This window comes from Odocoileus virginianus, chromosome 11 (genome assembly GCF_023699985.2).
Source record: "Odocoileus virginianus isolate 20LAN1187 ecotype Illinois chromosome 11, Ovbor_1.2, whole genome shotgun sequence".
Classification (NCBI taxonomy): Eukaryota; Metazoa; Chordata; class Mammalia; order Artiodactyla; family Cervidae; genus Odocoileus; species Odocoileus virginianus.
In genome coordinates, this window is record NC_069684.1 from 45,335,919 (window position 1) to 45,354,509 (window position 18,591).

Below are 18,591 nucleotides of genomic sequence, written 5' to 3' on the forward strand. Positions count from 1 at the left end.
ATATGTGATTATATTCAAAATCACGGACATTATCTCGCTACACCAAAGGAGCACAAGAAACAAAGACAACAGATGATGACAAAGGGAGGAAAGGCCCATTTGTGGCCTGAAGGAAAGGGAGGGGCTCCTCAGAAATGTGAGCTCCAGTGAGAGTCGCTCAGCTACCCTGAGTGCCTGCAAACCAAGCCGGAGGGTCACCCAGCAGAGACTTGGAGGTGTCCACAGAGTCTGTGGCGGGCCTTCCTTGAGCCCGGGGGGGCTTCACCCAGTTAAATCAGCACTTCCACGAAGCTAGCTACCTGCAGGACAGATGGTGCTTGATAGAACAGCAAATACACTGAATAAAATAAATTAAAAAGCCTCCTCCTGAACCAAGATTTTTTTGGAAAGAATTCTAAATAGATGAAAACAAACAATTTGATTTCAACCAAATTGTTGTTTTTTTGTTTTTATCCTGATTTTCACCCGAATTGTCAGTCTCAAAAATAAACACTGATACATTCCCAGAAAATATTTTTCAAATAAAAACTGACTCTGTTAAAGTTTGCCCTGATTCTTTCAAAACTGTGTACAAGACACTGTCAACCGAAGTGACTTGCATATTTTTTTAAATAAACTTGAACATATGCAGCTAAAATGTCATTAACTCCCTGCTGCCTGAGTGTTGTAAAAGAATGACGTAAGACCCCCTGGTGCCACATTTCTAACACAGGGGTCTTGTGACCCTCAGGAAAGCTTCCTCAAGCAACTCAAATAGCATAGTTTAACTTTTTCTTTTTTTCAACTGAAGGCCCTGTGTGTAATTAATATTGAAAAGTGCATACAGCTTTATTGAAGCCAAACTTGCTCTTCTGCTAACAGTTCACTTTGTCCAAGAGTGAATAATTTCAGAATAAGACTTATGGAAGAAAAATACATTGAATTTAACATTGCTTCAGATACATTTGCTCCACTTATTGCTTCCCGAGTCAGACATTACATTTTGCAATATAAATTCACAATCAAGATTTTAAAGGGAGCTAAATATTTTAATCCAATTAGACAAGTGAACAAAACACTGAATATTACATGCAGTGTAGATAAGTGGTTCTTGCCTTTAAAAGACTGTAATTCCGTCACATTACAACCCCAAATGTCAATGTTGTCTTTATTTTTAACGCTTTCAAACATGAGGCAGCCAGAGGCTCCACTCTCTGCTGTTGGTGACACTGTCTGTCCTTTGGGAAATTCTTAAAAATCTATTTACCATGGAAACACGGTTCGTACAAAACACAGACCCCTGCCCATGTGCCCGGGAAGTTTCTCATGACTCATGGGATTCAAGAAAGCTGGAGGATGACAAAGTCGGGATCCTGCGGACTGTGGCAGGAACCGTCATATGTGTTGGAGTGTGCTCTGGGGAAGAGATGGCGAGCAGATGCCAGTCATTGGCTAGTGGGTCCGCCCACCTGACCACTCCTGTCCGTGCGTGGGGTCCTCTGCCTTCCCCCCATGTCTCAAGTCCACATCGAGGTGCTGTTTTCCAGGAAGCTAAGGAATCACTGTGTTCTCCTTCTTTCTGCAAGAAGGTCTGTCCTGCCTCTACCGGTGCTGTCTTCTGGCTTCTGCAGTTCTTTTCCAGCGTTGGAGCCCAGAGGCAGCAAACCCAGGCCCCAGAGTTCAGGGAGAATCGAGCTTGAACTCTGCCTGCCACAGAGCTTTCATTGTCTGGGGCCCAGCCGGGCTGCCATGGGGGAAGAACAAAATGAGGGTCTGCGGCGACCTTGCTGTGAACTCGCCCATTTGGCAGCTGCGCCAGCCGGAGGGGAGGCAGTTCAGCCAGGGCTTCAGTGACTTGTGTGGGGAGAGGCAGGCCCCACTTGACCTGGAGTCCGCGACCGTGAGCCCTGTGCTGGCGGGGAAGCGCCCTCTAACAGGTCAGTGGTCACGTCTGAGCCGCATTTCCAGAGTCCCACAGAAGGACTGGGGAGGACAAGTTAATGACCATCCATAGGTCACGTGGCTTATATAGTCCAGGTTGCCTGACATATTTGACTGCTGCTTAATCCCACAAACACCAAACTCGGTGGCTCTTTCACTAAGTTGGTTGGAATAGCATTAAAAAGAGCCTGGACTTTGAGGTCAAACTGCCTCGGTTCAAATCTCAGTTCTGGACCACTTCAGTTAAGTTTTTAGCTTCCATATCAGTCCATCAATCAATTTCTGGTTGAAAAAAAAAATCAGTAATAGAACCAGCTTCCTTTTAAAAGGGAGCTCTCTGCATTACCTGAGCCCGGAAGAGAGCGTCCACCAGGGTGGCACTGAGGTCACTGTAGGCTTGAAAGGGCCACTTGCAGAAATCACTTAACATCTTTCTGCACAGGTGGAAAAATCAGGCCCAGAGAGGTGGAGTGAATAGAGCTGGGAAATGAATGGGCAGAACGAACTTCCAGAGACTGATGTTCATTCCCTGGGCCTTGGGCTGCACGGAAGGGGGAGGTGGGGGTCTTCTCTCCCAGGCAGCGGCTTGGAGCTGGGCCCCAGCTGAGCAGCTACAGAGCTGTGGCCTGGCTCCCGACGTGGGGGCAGCATGAGGCAGGTACTGGAGGCTTCCCTGGAGCTCTGTCAGCTGAGGCCGAGCTCTGAAATACCCCACGTGGAGGCTGGGGGAGGGCTTCTGTCCTCTTGAGTTAAAAATAGATGCTTTTCTGCCAGAGGCCTGAGGAACAGGTTCATTTTTTTTTTTTTTAATCCTGGTCAGAGACATAAGATGTACACATGAGCAAAGGAGGGCGCTAGAAAGGGAGATATTCCACTTGGAGGGGCTGCTAAGAGGCCAGGTGGAGATGCGTAGAGAAGAGGCAGATGGAAACACGGGGCAGGCCAGGTCTGAGCATCCCCGTGAGGCCTTGATGGTGCCACAGTGTCCCTGGGCCACAGGCTTGGGGAAAAAACAGAGAAGGCTGGGTTGGACCCCAGGTGTGGTTGCTTGAGGAACAGTTCAGATCACCCAGAGAGACTCATTTTTTAAACTCTGAATTAAGTTAAACTTCAGTAAAAAATTAGACGCACAAGTCAGGGTTTGTGGAGAGAAGGCTCCATTAGTGTTTCAAAAGAAAACGAGTCAGGGATACTGGGCTTGCAGTTGGGGAGCGTTTATGTCATCTGTGGACAACCCTTCAGAGGAGCAGCTGCCAGGGGGCTGTCAGCCCTCCGCCCTCTGCGGGGCAGCCACCAACAACTGCAGGTGTGGCCACACCATCCACAGGCCATGGCGAGGGGCCTTGGTGACAAGTCTGAAGGCATAGTGATGGGAAGAGGGTGGCTGAGGGCGCCAGCCACAGTTCACACTGGCTGTGTCCCACATACAGCCAGACCATGACCATGTGGTGCGGACGATGAGCCACCTTTCTGGAACTAGGCACGGCTGACGTCCTAAGTGATGGCAGATGAGTAGATGTTAGTAGTGTAGTTAGTTGTTCAGTTGTATCCAACTCTTTGTGACCCCATGGACTGTAGGGCTCTTCTGTCCACAGGAGTTCTCCAGGCAAGGATACTGGAGTGGGTTGCCATTTCCTTCTCCAGGGGATCTTCCCAACCCAGGGTTCAAACCCGGGTCTCCTACATTGCAGGCAGATTCTTTACCATCTGAGCTAAGCAGGGCAGAGCCAGATGTTGGCAGTAACTAAAGCTTCTCTCTCTGGACATGCTCGCGGTTACGGACAAGAAACATTCTTTACTAAAGATCCAGCCACCTGAGGGTGACACCAGAGCTGGTTAGCAGGAGGACAATGATGTTATAGGGTAAATTATTCATTCAGTCACATTTGCTGAGTGCTCATGATGCATCAGGCAGTGAACAGGAAGTTCTGTGATATAAAAGTGGAGAGGAATACAGGGCTTTGCCAAACCAAACCAAAGAGAAAACCTTTGATTGCTCCCAGGAATCTCAGGTTGACCCCTGCAGGAGCACTAGCAGGAATGGGCCAGGTTCCTGAAGAGACTCGTGTGAGAAATACCTGTTTCCTGGAGCCTGGGTTTAAAAAAATTCTGCAACATGGTTCCCTTCTACTTAAGGTCTTTACTGTCCTGTGTTGTTCACGTTACAGGTGTTGTGCTTTCCACCTCAAGTTTGAAATTTTTTTAAAAAATGTGTCTATTGTGGTTTATACTTATCCTTGTAGTCAAAGATGTCCTCGAATCTCTAAAGTTAGAAAGTAAGCCACCTTCTCCAGAGAACATGGTGGGCAGGTAGTCTGCCCAGCTAGGAGACAGGCAGGCCATTCAAGCCCATCATTCACTGATCATTTCGGTCAGGACCAGAAGGCCAATCGGCTCATGGAGGTCACGTGTTTGATGCAAACAGGGGCACTCTTTCTGCAATGGCAGGGCTCTAGGGCTCCCTGGCCTCCCGGTGGCACTCCAGGGCCCCATGGGCACCAAAGAAGAGGGCCTGTCCACCTCCCCAGCCCCCAGAGAGCCACGTACAGACCCCACATGCTTCCTCACCATGCCTGGGGCCTCCCGCTGTGTGTGATTGGGGGTGCACACCTGAGAGCAATCACCGTGTCAAAACTCAGGCTTGCTCGTTAAAAAATCACGAGTGTCTCACACTGGGAAATCTACTTGACAAGTAAACCTCTCATTTTTTAAAAAAAGGCAACCGACTAATTTTCATATTTTTCTTGTGCAAACTGACCTTGGTTTCACTCACTGTCCTATCTTGCAAATCCTCCACAAGTAATAGTGGTTTAAGCTGGGGAGACAGGAGCCCTGTCCAGCACAGGCAATCTTTGCTGGGGAGTGTAGAGCCCACTTGCTTTTCTTGAGGATGACTCTCACCCAATCAAACAGAGACCAGATGGGCCCAGAGATCCTCCCATTGGTCTCTTGAAGTGAAAACTGGGATTTGGGAGTTATTTCAGCCCTCTACCTAGTCCCTGTCACCCTGGTGACTTCACGCTCCTAGAGGGCAAGTCAGCCACCCACACAGTGCACAGCAGTTTCCTGAGAAATGCCGTGCACAGCGTTAACTATCTCCAGTGGTTCCTGACATGGTTTAAACTGATCTCAACAGCCACCTCAGCCAGGACAGGCAGCAGTATTCAGTACTTCACTAACCTGCGAATCCCTCAACCCAATTCTCGTGAGCTAGTTTTGAAACATTTATTCCTGTTTAAAACCAAGAGACCACATCTGCCAAGTTCCCTCTTCCAGCCTGTGGGAGGTGGTGTCCATATGAAAATGCCTTTATATGTGATAAAACACACTGCATTTAAACATTTGGAGGTGTTAGCTTGTATCATTTCACCAGGAATTTCTTAGGGACACTTAGTCTACATCCTGGTTTTCTTTTTTTTTTTTTGGTCTAGTTTTACTCTAATTCTGAGCAGTTTTCAGTAAACAGTTTCTGGCACAAATCCATGTCTCCTTTCTCCTGTTCACAGGGGAAGAGATGGGTCTCTTTGGCTGTTTTCTGTCTTCAGACACATACATGTCTGGAATATAGCTTGTTTTCAAATTTAAAACATTAAAATAAGAGTTCACCTTATACACCTATAGACTTTTCATACAATTGGTTACATACAACTATATTTTTTTGCAAAAGAATTTCCTCCAAAAGCTTGTAAAGAGGTCACCAAACCAGCAAGAAGACAAATCACATTGAAGAACATGATCTATTTAAACTTACTTTTTATTATCATTTTTTTTCCAGTTACCCAGCATGCCACAATCTGATTGCTGACCTGGATGAAACAGAGTGAAATAAATGATTTACAAAGAGATATTTACATTCATCTGATTTGTACGTAATATGCCACAATGCATCGCGACCTTCCCAATGGACCCCACCTCAGACTGCGGTGGGCTGCGTCGTCATCGCCACATTCATTGCCAAGCGGTCCCTGCAGGACGGACGGGCTGGAGCTGAAGTCTGACACTAGATGAGGAGACCTCCTGGTGTATGTTTTCAGAAAAGGCTTGAAGTTATTGTTTTTATATCTGCTCATTTGTATGCTCTGTTACACATACGAATTTCAATAAATGAAATTTTTGAAGACTCGAATTGAAATGTTTCCTTTATATCTTGTAGTGATGAAAAAAAACACACCAAAAAAAGGCACATATTTTTTAACTAGGCTAAAGGGTATTAAGGACCAAACCTTTTTCCTACCATTCATGTTTCTTTCCCTCTGGGTGATCTATACATATTATCCTTCAACTTTATTTACTTGTAATCAGCATCTCGTAAGACTCCACTGTTTATCATCGTGCTCACTTGTGCACAATCAGAAGACACCAGGAAGCACTAAGCATTATCCTCTCCACTCTGCTAACGACAAAAACAGACAAAAAGCATCTTTGGCTTGGTGGTGTCATGTTTTTCCTTCAATATGAGTAACTGAGAGGAGCCTAAAAACGTACTCAGTGAAATTACAAAATTTACTTAAGTTCTATCAAACATCTGTACACAGATCATTATTTTAGTTTAAAATAGTATTTCTACTATACACAATTAAGCCCTCAAATGCTTCAAAGTAATACAAATGGGCACTGAAAGTGTTATGTTGTCCTTGAGGATGACAAGGAACACTGAGGGCAAGGCTGCAGTCGGGACAAGTCCCTAACCTCGGGCCGTTCTCCCTGGCACAGATCTATCATCATCGTCATCACATCACCATCATGGCCTCTCAGATGGATGCGGACTAGGCTCCGGAGGCGGTGGGATGATACACCTGCAAAGACCATCCGAGTCTCTTGAGCATGGACAAGGTTCAAGCCTGAAAGAACAGAACTTCTATTCAGATTCAGAAGTTTTCTTGATTTCATCAACTGTGCTAGACATCAAGGTTGTCACATAAGATATATTAATTGTCCCTAATTGTATTTCAGGGACAGTAAATAAATTATACAATATTCTAAAAATATAGCACCTTTAAAGAATTATAGAGGTCACTTTATGTAAGCCTCCTGGATCTGTCAACCCCAGTGGTTTTGAGAGAAGAGCACGTGTTAGAATGCCCTCCAGTTTGGCTGCGTGACACACACATACATGCTTGACCAGCTTTGGTCCCAAAGCCGTTCCTCTATCTGGCTTAGTCACAGGAGCAAAGCCAAGTTTCATCAATAGTAGGTTTATGAGGTAAAATCAGAAAAAGGCCCCATCCAAAATGACCCTAGGTAAATCAGACTGTAGTCCAACCATCCTACCCATCTATTATCCATTTCTATGTTGGTTAATCTGCCATGAAGTTTTAAAAATATACTCTTAAGAAAGGAAGTATGCAGAGCAACACATAATCAGGAAGACACTGCTGATGAGCTACACTCCTTAAGAATTCTGGGTTCAAACCACCTGATGTGAGGACTATTAGGGCTTAACAAATCTCCACAAAGATTAATCTCCAGCTTCACAGATCTCTTCTAGACCCACTGCTGAGAAGTCAGCATCCCCCCTTTGGAAGCAGCCCTTTTGTACAGTTGCACTATTGCCATTTTATTGAAGTAGTAAAATAATAACCCTGTGTGTTTTTCAAGCTACAAGAAATTTACATACTTTCCTGTTTCCTAGAATGCAGTAATACCAGGTGGACCTATTAAATCTTTTCAGAAAAGAAGGATATTTAATTTTCTGAGATTACAGAACCACATCCAACGACAATAAACAGAGAAGTAGCAGATTGACATAGTGCTTTATTTAAGCTGTCTGTACGAAGGAAAATAATGTGCGTCCCTATCATATACTTGTAAAAATACTAAGGATGTACAGTGTACAAAAACAGTTGCTTGTAGTTATTTCACATCCTTGTGGGTCATATACTTAAGGAAAGAAACAGTTTTAGTATGACCAACAGTAAGAGTAAATACAGTTTCTTGGGTTCGTAGTTGCGTCTGCTTAAAATCCTTAACCAGATGACTAGATCTTGTGCGGATCTAATGAAAGAACTAGCAAGGTCAAGAAATGTCACAAACTATAAAGCTACAGGGAGGTAATTCAATTACCAATTTAGAGGTTTTTCTTTTTATTTAAATAAATACTTTACATTTCATGCTTGCCTGTAATGCACTACCAGGAGCAAGATAAGGAAATTCTACTGTAGACAGTACAAACAGTAGCAGCAAAGTGTACACTGACGTGTAATAGAAAGACCCTGCAGTTAGTAAGGAAGGCCCTTACTATGGACTCTAAGAGAAGCAAGTGGCCCCTGCAAGAACAGTCAGCTTTGAGAGCTGGAGATCGGGCATGGGAAATGGGAAACACTGGAATAATGCTATGGAGTTAGTGTGGAAAGCAAAGCTCTGAGCAGCCCTGCCAGAAATCCACGCAGAAATGGCCAATTTCCTCCAAGATGGCTGCATTACGGCCAAGAGGCAGACTTCGTGAAAGTCGGTACAGGAATGAGTCTGCAAAGCCTGAACTCCCACTATTCCAAAGAGTGACTCCAGGTTCAGGCCTTTCCATCTGCCAGAATCCAAAACTTCAGCTATGGGCAGACACGAGGGAAGTTTTAGAATCTTCTTCTACACGCAGTTTCTGTTTCTCTCTGTTCTTCCATGTCAGCTGACTGAGATCAGGGAATGAAAGTAAGGGATTCTCAAAATCAAAGCCAAGAAAACACCTTGTGTGCCACTAACGGCATCTCAGAGGGTGCCCCAGGCACCAGCTGGGGACGGAGAGCGGCTGTGCAGAGTGGCCAGCCTGGGGCACAGTCAATGCTATCATTAATCCATAGAAGTGTCCTTGGCCAAGGTCATGGAAATCACCTTAAGATTTGGGGGGGAAAAAAACAAAACAAACAACCCAAAACCAAAACCATCTGTGTGCTAATATATGGTATTATACTTTCCCTCTGCAGAAATGAATGCTCTGAATGCCAGCCAGCCTCAGCTTTCCTCTCTTCCTCTTGCCTGTTTCTTTTTTATATAATGGATGCAAGACAACTTACAGGACATACCTTCTAGTCTACTTCCTTGTCAAAGTGAAACATTCAACATAATTCCAAGTGGAAAAAAAAAAAGTTGAGCTATATGTGTAAGTAAGAATGAACTACCATTGACTGTAACTTCCTACTCAGTACTAAGGATGAACTTCACTCAGATAGAGATATGAAAAATTAGGATAAAATCTATGTCTGAATGTGTCTTAGCTGCCTTAGTAAAATGCCCTTTAACCCCCTGTCAGTCCCAGTGGTCCACCCACTGCCAGCAGTGGTTTCATGTCTATAAACCCACACTTCCAGCGTCAAGAGGCTAAGACATCTGCATATGAATATGATTCATCCCACTTAGAAAGTCACTTGCTCTTTCATACAATGCAATCATAACACTACGGCACGCTGTAGTCTTCCATTTGGGAGCTGTCAGATAGTTTAACTAAAATACATCTCCACGATGGCTCCATGGAGTCAGGAGGCCTCCAGCTTGCCACAACAAGGGCCCCCTGCCCCCTGGACTTCATAGGTTGCTTTGGAAAATGTCAGCTCCTAGCACCAAAGGGTTTAATCTGAAGATCATCATTAATGAAAGAGAAAGATGAGGTTTGCATACATGTCCCCTTTCAGTGAGAAATGTTGGAATTTGAGGACATGAGTATATACAGAAAAAGAAAAGTCAGAGGTGTTCTTTTTTGTTTTGTTTTTCTCCCTGATGGCTTAATTCAGTGATAAATGTACCATGATCAGAATAAACACACCAGGTCCTTATTCTTTACTGCCCACTTTGTAAATAACTTGAGATGTGTTCATTTTGCAAAATAAAGTCCATTTCTTATCATCCAGGTCTCAATTTTCTTCATTATATTATGTTGTCAGGCCATCATAACCTTTCAATTCTTCAAAACAGCAAATATAACATCCATTTGTTTCCACCCCTTGGCATAGATAGTTGAGGATTTCTCATTTTAGCACCAAGGGGTTGAATGACAGCATCTCTTCTCCCAAAGCCAAATTCTAATCTATATGTACAATTTCAGAGCCTCATCAAAAATTTTTTTTACACAGGAGAAAAAGTGCATGAGTCTCACTGGCGTGTACATTCTTTGCACATGGGTCAAAAGAAACTGCAGTAAGTCTATTTTACGTAAGTTGGAGCTGCATTTGCTAACATGACATACAGTTCTCATCACTAAAAAATAAATACTACTGCAATATAAACAAAATCATAAAAGGACATTCGAAGTTTTAACATCTGAGAAAAAGCTATTTCACGTAGAACTGAAAGTAAAACAAATCGAAACAAATGAGGTGAACACCTGTTCACCTCGGTGTACAGATTTTGGTGAAAAACAGGATCGTTACACCTGTCTACATTCTTCAGCCATCAGAGGTGATAATATCAGGAAGGGGAAGAGGTTTCCAAGCACAGGGGAAATAAAATGCTCTCTGGTGCAAATCATATTGGAGACCCTTACGTCACCTACTCTGCTGTGCACACGCTTCCTTCCTTGGCAGAAGGATGTTCCTTTGCCAATAAGAGCCTGTGAAATCTGGACATCCACGTGGAGCACCAGGCTTCCTCTGCAGTACTGAACAGGAATTTAAATTTATAAATGTATCTGTCTATCTTAACAGTTGTTCAGTCCTTCTCTCAAATGCTTCCTAATGAATTCCAGCCGGATCTTACTGATACATACCTATTTTATGCACTCAGCTGATATGCTTTACTAGGATTCTGCATATGCACATCACCACGCTTCCACAGTTGCTTGTTCTGAATTAAAAACTAAATCTTCTTAGTCTAATTAGTTTTTGATTTATCGTCTAGAAAGTTAAAAGATGTACCTAGAATCATTTAGCCTTCACTGTTAGGGAAAAACAAAAATTAAAAGATCAAAAGATGACAGTTGGTGCACAAATGAACAATGGTGGGCTCATGACTTTCAAAGATTGTAAAATTACCTCTTAAAGTTGCTATAATAGTAAGACAGTAGCAGCAACAGCATGAGACCTTAGACTGAGATACAATTTCATGCAAAAACAAAAATGTCGAGTGTGTCTGCGTATATGTGTATTCTCATGTGTGTGAAAGGCGGCGAGGGGTGAAGACCTTGGACTGGTCTGGGATGTCTGAAGGTGCTCCTGCATTTGTAAGAGTTAGGACTGCTGTGATGTCCAGGAATCATTTTCAGTAATAAACCTAAGATGACAGTGAAGTAGCAGAAGTAAAGAGACTTATTCTCGTCCACTTGCAGAGTAGGAAAACTGAGGGAAGTGCGGCCGCCTCTCATTGTCCATGCAGTCCATACCGTCCTCATCATCTGTGGGCAGGAAACAGCTATTTTAATTTTATGTTAACTTTTTGCAACATAATCTCTGGTCTATATAGCTCTAACTCCTAACAAAATAAAGATTAACAGAGGCTAATGCTCCCAGAAACTTGTCTCTCAATAGAACATACAATGGATACACTTACCTCAAAAACCATCTCATTTTCAAACATATAATCTATGAAAAAATAATACTGTCAAATCATTTCCTTCATGACACTAACATGACATAAGACTCAAAACTGTGAAAAACTTTTGAAGAAAAGATTCATGTCAATGTATGGCAAAAACTACCACAATAGTGTAAAGTAATTAGCCTCCAATTAAAATAAATAAATGAAAAAAAAAAAGATTTTTAAAAATAAAAAGGAACAAACCATCTTCAGTTTCCTTTAATTTCATGAAATCATGCTGGTCAAAATTACGAAGTCAAAGAATCCTACAGCACTCAAAGTTATCTGCTAATATTTCCAGTATCAATCTCTCTTGAAATGCTTGCATTTCTTCTTCATGGCACTTTCGGTGTGATTGCAAAATTAAGTTTATTTGTGACTCCATTTCATCTGAGCCCCTGATTACATGGTTAAGATTTTACATTCTTTACATCTAATACCTGCTCTAATTCATCACTCCTAATTTTCCTATGATAAAACTTTAAACTAGAATAAAGAGAGTAAGTCAAGGAAGGAAAGGAAACGATGTCAGCATCTGAGGTACTCGTTCACCAGGAAACAAACAGAGATTTGGAAGGTGTGGAAAGAGGCTGTTTTCACTTAAGGAGTTCCTCCTTTCGCTCCTCTCTTTTTTCTTGCATTTGAAAGATTACAAAGGCTCACCCAACCTTTTCCCATAACTATTCTGATGATTAAAATCTTGTAGTATCAGAATGTTCTTCCTTCTTTGGGTCATGGATTCAGTCACTTGGTCTACCACGTTCCCGGTGCATCTGCTCTGGGCTCTGAACAAAGTCCCTCCTGTCCTTGGGGCTCACTGTTTGCAGGGGAGGTGCCCCATTAAATCCCTCTGCTCTGCTCAAAGTGCCTTTGGTCATATGCTATCCTATATGAAACGAGTGCTGCTGCTGCTGCTAAGTCGCTTCAGTCGTGTCCGACTCTGTGTGACCCCGTAGATGGCAGCCCACCAGGCTCCCCCGTCCCTGGGATTCTCCAGGCAAGAACACTGGAGCGGGCTGCCATCTCCTTCTCCAATGCATGAGAGTGAAAAGTGAAAGTGAAGTCGCTCAGTCGTGTCCGACTCCCAGCGACCCCATGGACTGCAGCCTGCCAGGCTCCTCCGTCCATGGGATTTTCCAGGCAAGAGTACTGGAGTGGGGTGCCATTGCCTACTCCGATGAAACAAGTGAGAGTCTTTCAAATACCCAACCTTCTTTCCTTCCAGCAAAATAATTCCCCTTCCTCAAAAATATATAGGAAATATGTGTTACCAATTCTTTTAATTTTCCGGCCTCTCCAGAGAATGGGAGAAGGAACACGGGCCAGACCCTGCTGTGTCGTGGACACTGACCCTGTCACACAAGAAGGATGTTGCTCTGCATTCCTCTGAAGGATAACAAACACTGCTGCCCTTTCCTTTCCTCACTGCTCTTTTCAGTATCCTGTTTTTTTTTTAACTAAAACATTCTTTAAAATTTCATTTACTTATTTGGCTGTTCTGGTCTCAGCTGCTGAGCAAGCTCTTCTCCAGCTGTGGCGAGAGGGGGCTCCTCTTCAGTTAGGGTGCAGTGGCTTCTCTGCTCCTGGCACGTGCTCTGGCACGGGCTCCAGGGGTTGTGGGCTCAGCAGCGGTGGCCCCCAGGCTCAGCAGCTTGGCGCACAGGCTTAGCTGCTCAGAGGCATGGGGATCTTCCCGGACCAGGGACTGAACCCATCTCCTCCACTGGCAGGCCGATTCTTCACTTCTGAGCCACCAGGGAAAACCCAGCACTCTATTTTGAACAGAAGATTCTGGCCCTGGGTTTGATCCCTGGGTTGGAAGATCCCCTGAGAAGAGAACGGCTACCCACTCTAGTATTCTGATCTGGGGGCCGCAAAGAGTTGGACACAACTGAGCGACTTTCACATCATCAGAAATGGGATCAAGTTGCTAACCAAAATTTGTAGCCTTGAATATCCCAGGAAATATCATTTTATTAGGTAGGACTCAATCCATCAAGAAGCAGTTGTGGTTCCCGGCTCCCTGTAAACCCTCCTCCTGCAAGCAGACCTTTTAAACTCAGCATTTCCAGACAGCACTGTGATTTAGGGAAATCTCTGCCTCCATATAAAATAACTGGTTGGGGATCAAGCAAACCACAAGCATCTTTAAGCTCAAATATCTTCCATAGTATTTTCAGACATACTCAAGATGGAGGACACAGAGGATGGGCTATCTGTTCTGAGTCACAAACTATAAAAACTCTCCAGGGCAGTGATCCCCAGCTTTTCTGGCACCAGGGGCCAGTTTCATGGAAGATAATTTTTCCACGGACCAGGCAGTGGGAGATGGTTTCGAGATGATTCAAGTGCGTTTACTATGCACCTTATTTCTAAACTCATTGACACCGCTGATCCGACAGGAGGCCCTGGTCTGTAGCCCGGAGGTTGGGGAAGCCCTGCTCTAGTAGAAAGGCAGCTGAAATCTTAACACTCAGACTCTGCCAATCACATTGCAAAGAAGAGTTCTCCCCACTAGCACCTTCGTCTCGCGGGGTGTGTTCTGGCACAGCGAACAGACAGCGTGTGTGGGCAGCCTGATGTTGTCTGGCCTCGGACACAGAAGGACTTGCCCAGCTCCCTGAGCTGCAGCCAGGACTTGCACCAAGGTGGGGAAGGCCTGGAGACCAGGGCAGTCAGGCTCGTGACAGGAGGAGGGCTTGGATTTCCTTTTTGAGGATTATTATTGCTATGAGGCAGCAAAGTTAAGAGAAACTTTTCATTCTGACACTTTAGGAACAAGTTAATCCCATTTCTGATCATAACTATAAATCTCATGGATAACCTTGTGAGGGCCCCACATCTGGATCTTCTTTAAAGTCAGTTACATCACCTTCTCCATTTCCCTCCTATTCTTTTGAACATGGCATTAGTGAGGGGCAAGTCTCTGATCATGGCCACAAGAGGAACTGTGAGTTGGGGAGGCGCTGGGACAGGAATGAGGGGTTCCCCTGAGCCCGTGGTACTGTGCATGCCAGTGGGGGGCCGAGGAAGAAGGAGCGCTCCAGGGCTGACAGGGCAGCCGGCTGCCCCAGCCAGGCCTTCACACCCAGTCAACGTATATAAATGCGTTCCCACTCAGAAAGAAGATTCAGAGGGAACAGTGATGATAATGGACATGAACTGTGCAAAAAACTCAAACAGCACACCTCTGGGAAAAAGAAACAGGGTGATTAACTCTATATTCTATGACCGAATCCCTGGATCCAGGCAGCATTAGTTGCCTAATTTCCTTAGAACGTTAACCAAAGTAATTATATGGCAGCAAAAGCTCAAAGAAATCCCCTTTTTCTCTAAGAGGAAGGCAGAGGACCATTAATGGATATAAAGCAAGAAGACACATTCCAAAATCTGCTCAATTAATTAACACCAGTGAGGACAATCTGGCGTATTACTGCAGCTGTTTGTAAAAAAAGGAACATTTGCCTCTCTAACTGCTGATTTGTTCTAAAAAATAACTCCATTCTGTTCTACAAAAGCAAGGTGGCAAGTGGGGAGACAATCGCTAACTTAATGGTCCTGCTGCGGCCTTTTGTGAACAAAACCTCTGTGCTTTTAGCAGCTTCAGAGCTGCACTGGTCTCTCACCAGCAACACTATTCAAAGCAGCAAGAAGAAAAGATTATGTTAAATGTAATCACAGTTCAAGGCTTCACAGATTTTCCTTTGATCCGCCTCTTAAGGGGATTTAGGACATACCCACGGATCACCCAAGTGAAAACACTGCCCTTGTGCCCAGAAGAAGCCAGCTGCCGCAGACGGCAAGCACAGAGGCCATGTCCTGAGGCCGGGGTCCAGCCCCACGGCCTGGCCCTGGGAGCCACGCTGGGCTGAGCCGCAGAGGACAGCCTGGCTGGTGCCCACCTCTTGGCCACAGCCCACCCTACCGAGCTCTCTCATCTGACCTCTCTCTCTAGAAACCTTGAATCAGAAACTAAGACAGCAGGTCCACAGGGCTGTCCTGCCTGTAGACTGGGGTACACTCTTGTCAGTCCAGATGCTGCCAGATGCATGTTCTGGGGCCACCTAGGGCTCAGCGTCAGGGAAGGGTCCCGCCTCACTGCCAGCATCACAGTTCAGTAGTCCCTTCCTAATGCCCCTCCACTCATGCCCGCTCTTTTTTGCTAGGTATTTACCTATCACCACTCTTTACATAGTGGGTCACATATCAAAGGACACTATGGTTATGGTTAACCTGATGCTTCAAAATAAAATAAAAAATAGGGTTACTTAAACCTATAGAACTCTGGGTGCCTTTCCGAAAGAGATGGCTTCTCAGGCACACACGAGTGACCTGCCACATTCCAGAGCTAGTGTGGGGTGCTGGGAGACAAAGCAGGGCCCAAGTCCAGGGCTTTTTCAATTCACCTTTCTCTTCCACACTGATATTTTCCTTTTAACTTTCTGGAATAAAATTTGCACTCATGGCTTTGCATTTACACGGCCTACCTATCTCTCTGACTCTCAAAATAGCACAATTAGCTTCTCCTAAGAGTTAGAGTTCATGAATACCAAAAGCTCTATTGAACCTCACCAAGCTCCATGTGAAATTGCATGAGGACGTCAGCCAAACACAAATTCTGGGCTGGGATGGGCAGCAGCACTGTCTGGAGCAAGCCGGGCCTCCTCCTGGACCATGCCTCACTAGAGTCTATTTCTTGACTCACTTAACACATAATCATTCAATACCTATGCTGAGCCAGGTACCTAACTCAGAGCTGGGGCTAGCAGCAAATACGACAAACCAAATCCTTCTTCTCTGAGCTACTGTGTTCAAGTTGGAGAAACGGATAGTAAAACAAACTAACAAATTAACCAGAAGGATTCCAGCAAGTAACGGTGTCAATGTACAGAATTAGGGGGTGGGGTGATGGGGTCTGAGGGGCTGCACTGTTTTTAAGGTGAGGAGGCTAAAGCATGTGCTCTGATACAGTGACACTTAAAGAGATCTGAAGGACAAGTAAGAATTATTCACGCGGATGTCTGGGAAAAGAGAAGTCCAGGCAGAGAACGGTAAACACACAGCCCTGAGGCACAGTGTGTGGGGCTGGAACCCAGGGGCTGTAGAGAAGACAGACAGATGAGGTCAGAGACGAGGACAGGACCAGATCTGACAGGGCTGTGCAGACAGTGTCAGCGGCGAGACTGACGGCGCGGCTGGGAGGCCCCTGGAGGGTCTGAAGCAGAATGATGTGGTCTGATTACAATTAAGGTTATATGCAAATGAGGAGGCCCCCAAAACGCTCTCTGGTGGCAAGCACTTCTAGGCTAGTCCAACAACTCAATGGTGTTGCCAGAATTTCAGACAATTAAATTGTATCACCACAGCCTACACTGGGCCAGGGAAAACCATGCCATGGTTCTGCCCACTGCTCCTATTCAGCTGGTCCTTAGCTGACTGCCCACAACTCCACAGGCCTTCTAACATCTTCAACTCTCAGAGACTCCGATTCTAGCAATGAAGCCCTTCACCCACCACTGGTGACAAACTACAAGTAGGGCCTCAATATACCGCCATGTCACAAGTTTGCCTACTTTACCATTGGCCAAGCTGTGACTCCGGCTCCTGACGACAGCTAATGCTAACTGTGGGATTTGGGAAAGTTCCTCTTCTCTCTGGGTTTTAATTTTTTCCCTTACAAAATTAAAGTTAAGAGGCTCTTAAGTTCTTGCAAGTTTAAAGAAAGAAAAGTATATATGCACACATAATTATAGTTTTCATTTCACAGTATTCATGATCCCTCTTTTTTGTCAGCCATAGGTCTCAGATTCAAAACTCAGCCTGGATGACTCCTATTTTGCCTTTCAAAGCTGTACTCAACTGACTACATCCACCATTGCACAGTACTTCAATCTTCCCTCTCAAGGATGCTCAGTGTAAATCAGCACAATCAAGTAGTCTGCTTTTTAAAAAGGAAAAGAGAGGAGAGGAAATGTAGAGAAGGATATAAAGGAAAAGAAAAGGAGGAAAAACTAATAATGATGTTATTGTGTGAGCCACAAGATGTGTGATTTGAAGAAATCTTCTAGCTATCCAAATTTGTCCCTGAAACTCAATTTTGTCCTCACTCCTAATCTAGTGATGATAGATACAGGCCTTTTTCAATATGCAAGAACGCTTATAAATTATATTTTATAAACTTTTCTTCCCATTAAGGGAAAGGTATTCATTAAAATGTGGGGCACACACTAGTACATGTGGAATGATTTTAAGTGGTGCATGAACGCAGTTTTAATAAATTTGTAATTTAACTTATCAAAAACTACTACCAAACTAAATTATTTCTTCACAGATATTAATGCTTAAGACAAAGCTAAGCAAAAAAGGGTGATTCAGTTTAAAGTGAATTTTAAAAAACTGCTAAGTAAGCATGAGACCAGAATTACCAAAATTCTGAAGGTAGTGTCTGAATGAGCAGTGGGAAACAAGGGAGGTCTTCATTTCAGAATCCTTTTAGTTGAGGTCAAAATAATTTATTGGAGAATGGTAAGGAAGAATTAGCTTCCCTGGCTGCTCAGTGGTAAAAAATCCACCTGCCAACGCAGCAGATGCAAGTTTGACCCCTGGGTCTGGAAGATCTCCTAGAGAAGGACATGGCAGCCCATTCCAGTATTCTTGCCCAGGAAACCCCATGGACAAAGAAGCCTGGCGGGCCAATCCTCAGGGCTGCAAAGAGTGGGACATAACTTAGCGACTCAGCACACATGCACGCAGAGAAGAGCCAGTTAGTCTAAAATTGACTCTATAATTCTCAAGTCTACAATTTTTCCATATATAATTTTTTTTACTCAAAGAAACTTTTCTCTTAGCTACCTGTCTTTAAGTATTTCCACTAAGAACCCCATGTTCTTAACAGGAATAGAATACCATCACTATTGAATTTAAACTAGAAAACAATCAGTTTAAAAAAATGGCTGTTTTCTTCAATTATGTTGGGACATTATCAACTGCCTTCTAGATTTACTTACATTTTTCAGGCGGTGTTATTGTAATAGTCTGAGCTGTAAATTCTTCATCAAAATATCTGGTGTCTGTCTCAGACGTTACTTGAGGCTTAAAAGGAGGTACAAGCTGTAAGAAGCAAAAGGGTACTGTTAACAGACTTTAATTTAGGAAAATACATTTCTAGGATAA

General features: G+C 44.2%; 2 protein-coding genes across 17 annotated transcripts in view; one reads left to right on the forward strand and one right to left on the reverse strand.

Annotated features, from left to right (window-relative positions):
• Positions 1–6,046, forward strand: part of SDCCAG8 (SHH signaling and ciliogenesis regulator SDCCAG8) — a 250,106-nt gene extending 244,060 nt beyond the window's left edge. For all 10 annotated transcript variants that reach the window (XM_070474379.1, XM_070474381.1, XM_020905022.2 and 7 more), the window contains one exon: positions 5,696–6,046. In XM_070474379.1, the coding sequence (XP_070330480.1) occupies positions 5,696–5,744 (49 nt within the window). In that variant the 3' untranslated portion in view covers positions 5,745–6,046. The remainder of the gene's footprint in view (positions 1–5,695) is intronic.
• Positions 5,657–18,591, reverse strand: part of AKT3 (AKT serine/threonine kinase 3) — a 264,755-nt gene continuing 251,820 nt past the window's right edge. For 6 of the 7 annotated variants that reach the window (XM_070474384.1, XM_070474383.1, XM_020905033.2 and 3 more), the window contains 2 exons: positions 18,426–18,528; positions 7,655–11,236 (listed from right to left, as the gene is read on the reverse strand). In XM_070474384.1, the coding sequence (XP_070330485.1) occupies positions 11,151–11,236; positions 18,426–18,528 (189 nt within the window). In that variant the 3' untranslated portion in view covers positions 7,655–11,150. Of the gene's footprint in view, positions 6,762–7,654; positions 11,237–18,425; positions 18,529–18,591 lie in introns of those variants that run through there. The other variant, XR_011490377.1, reaches the window with a different exon arrangement.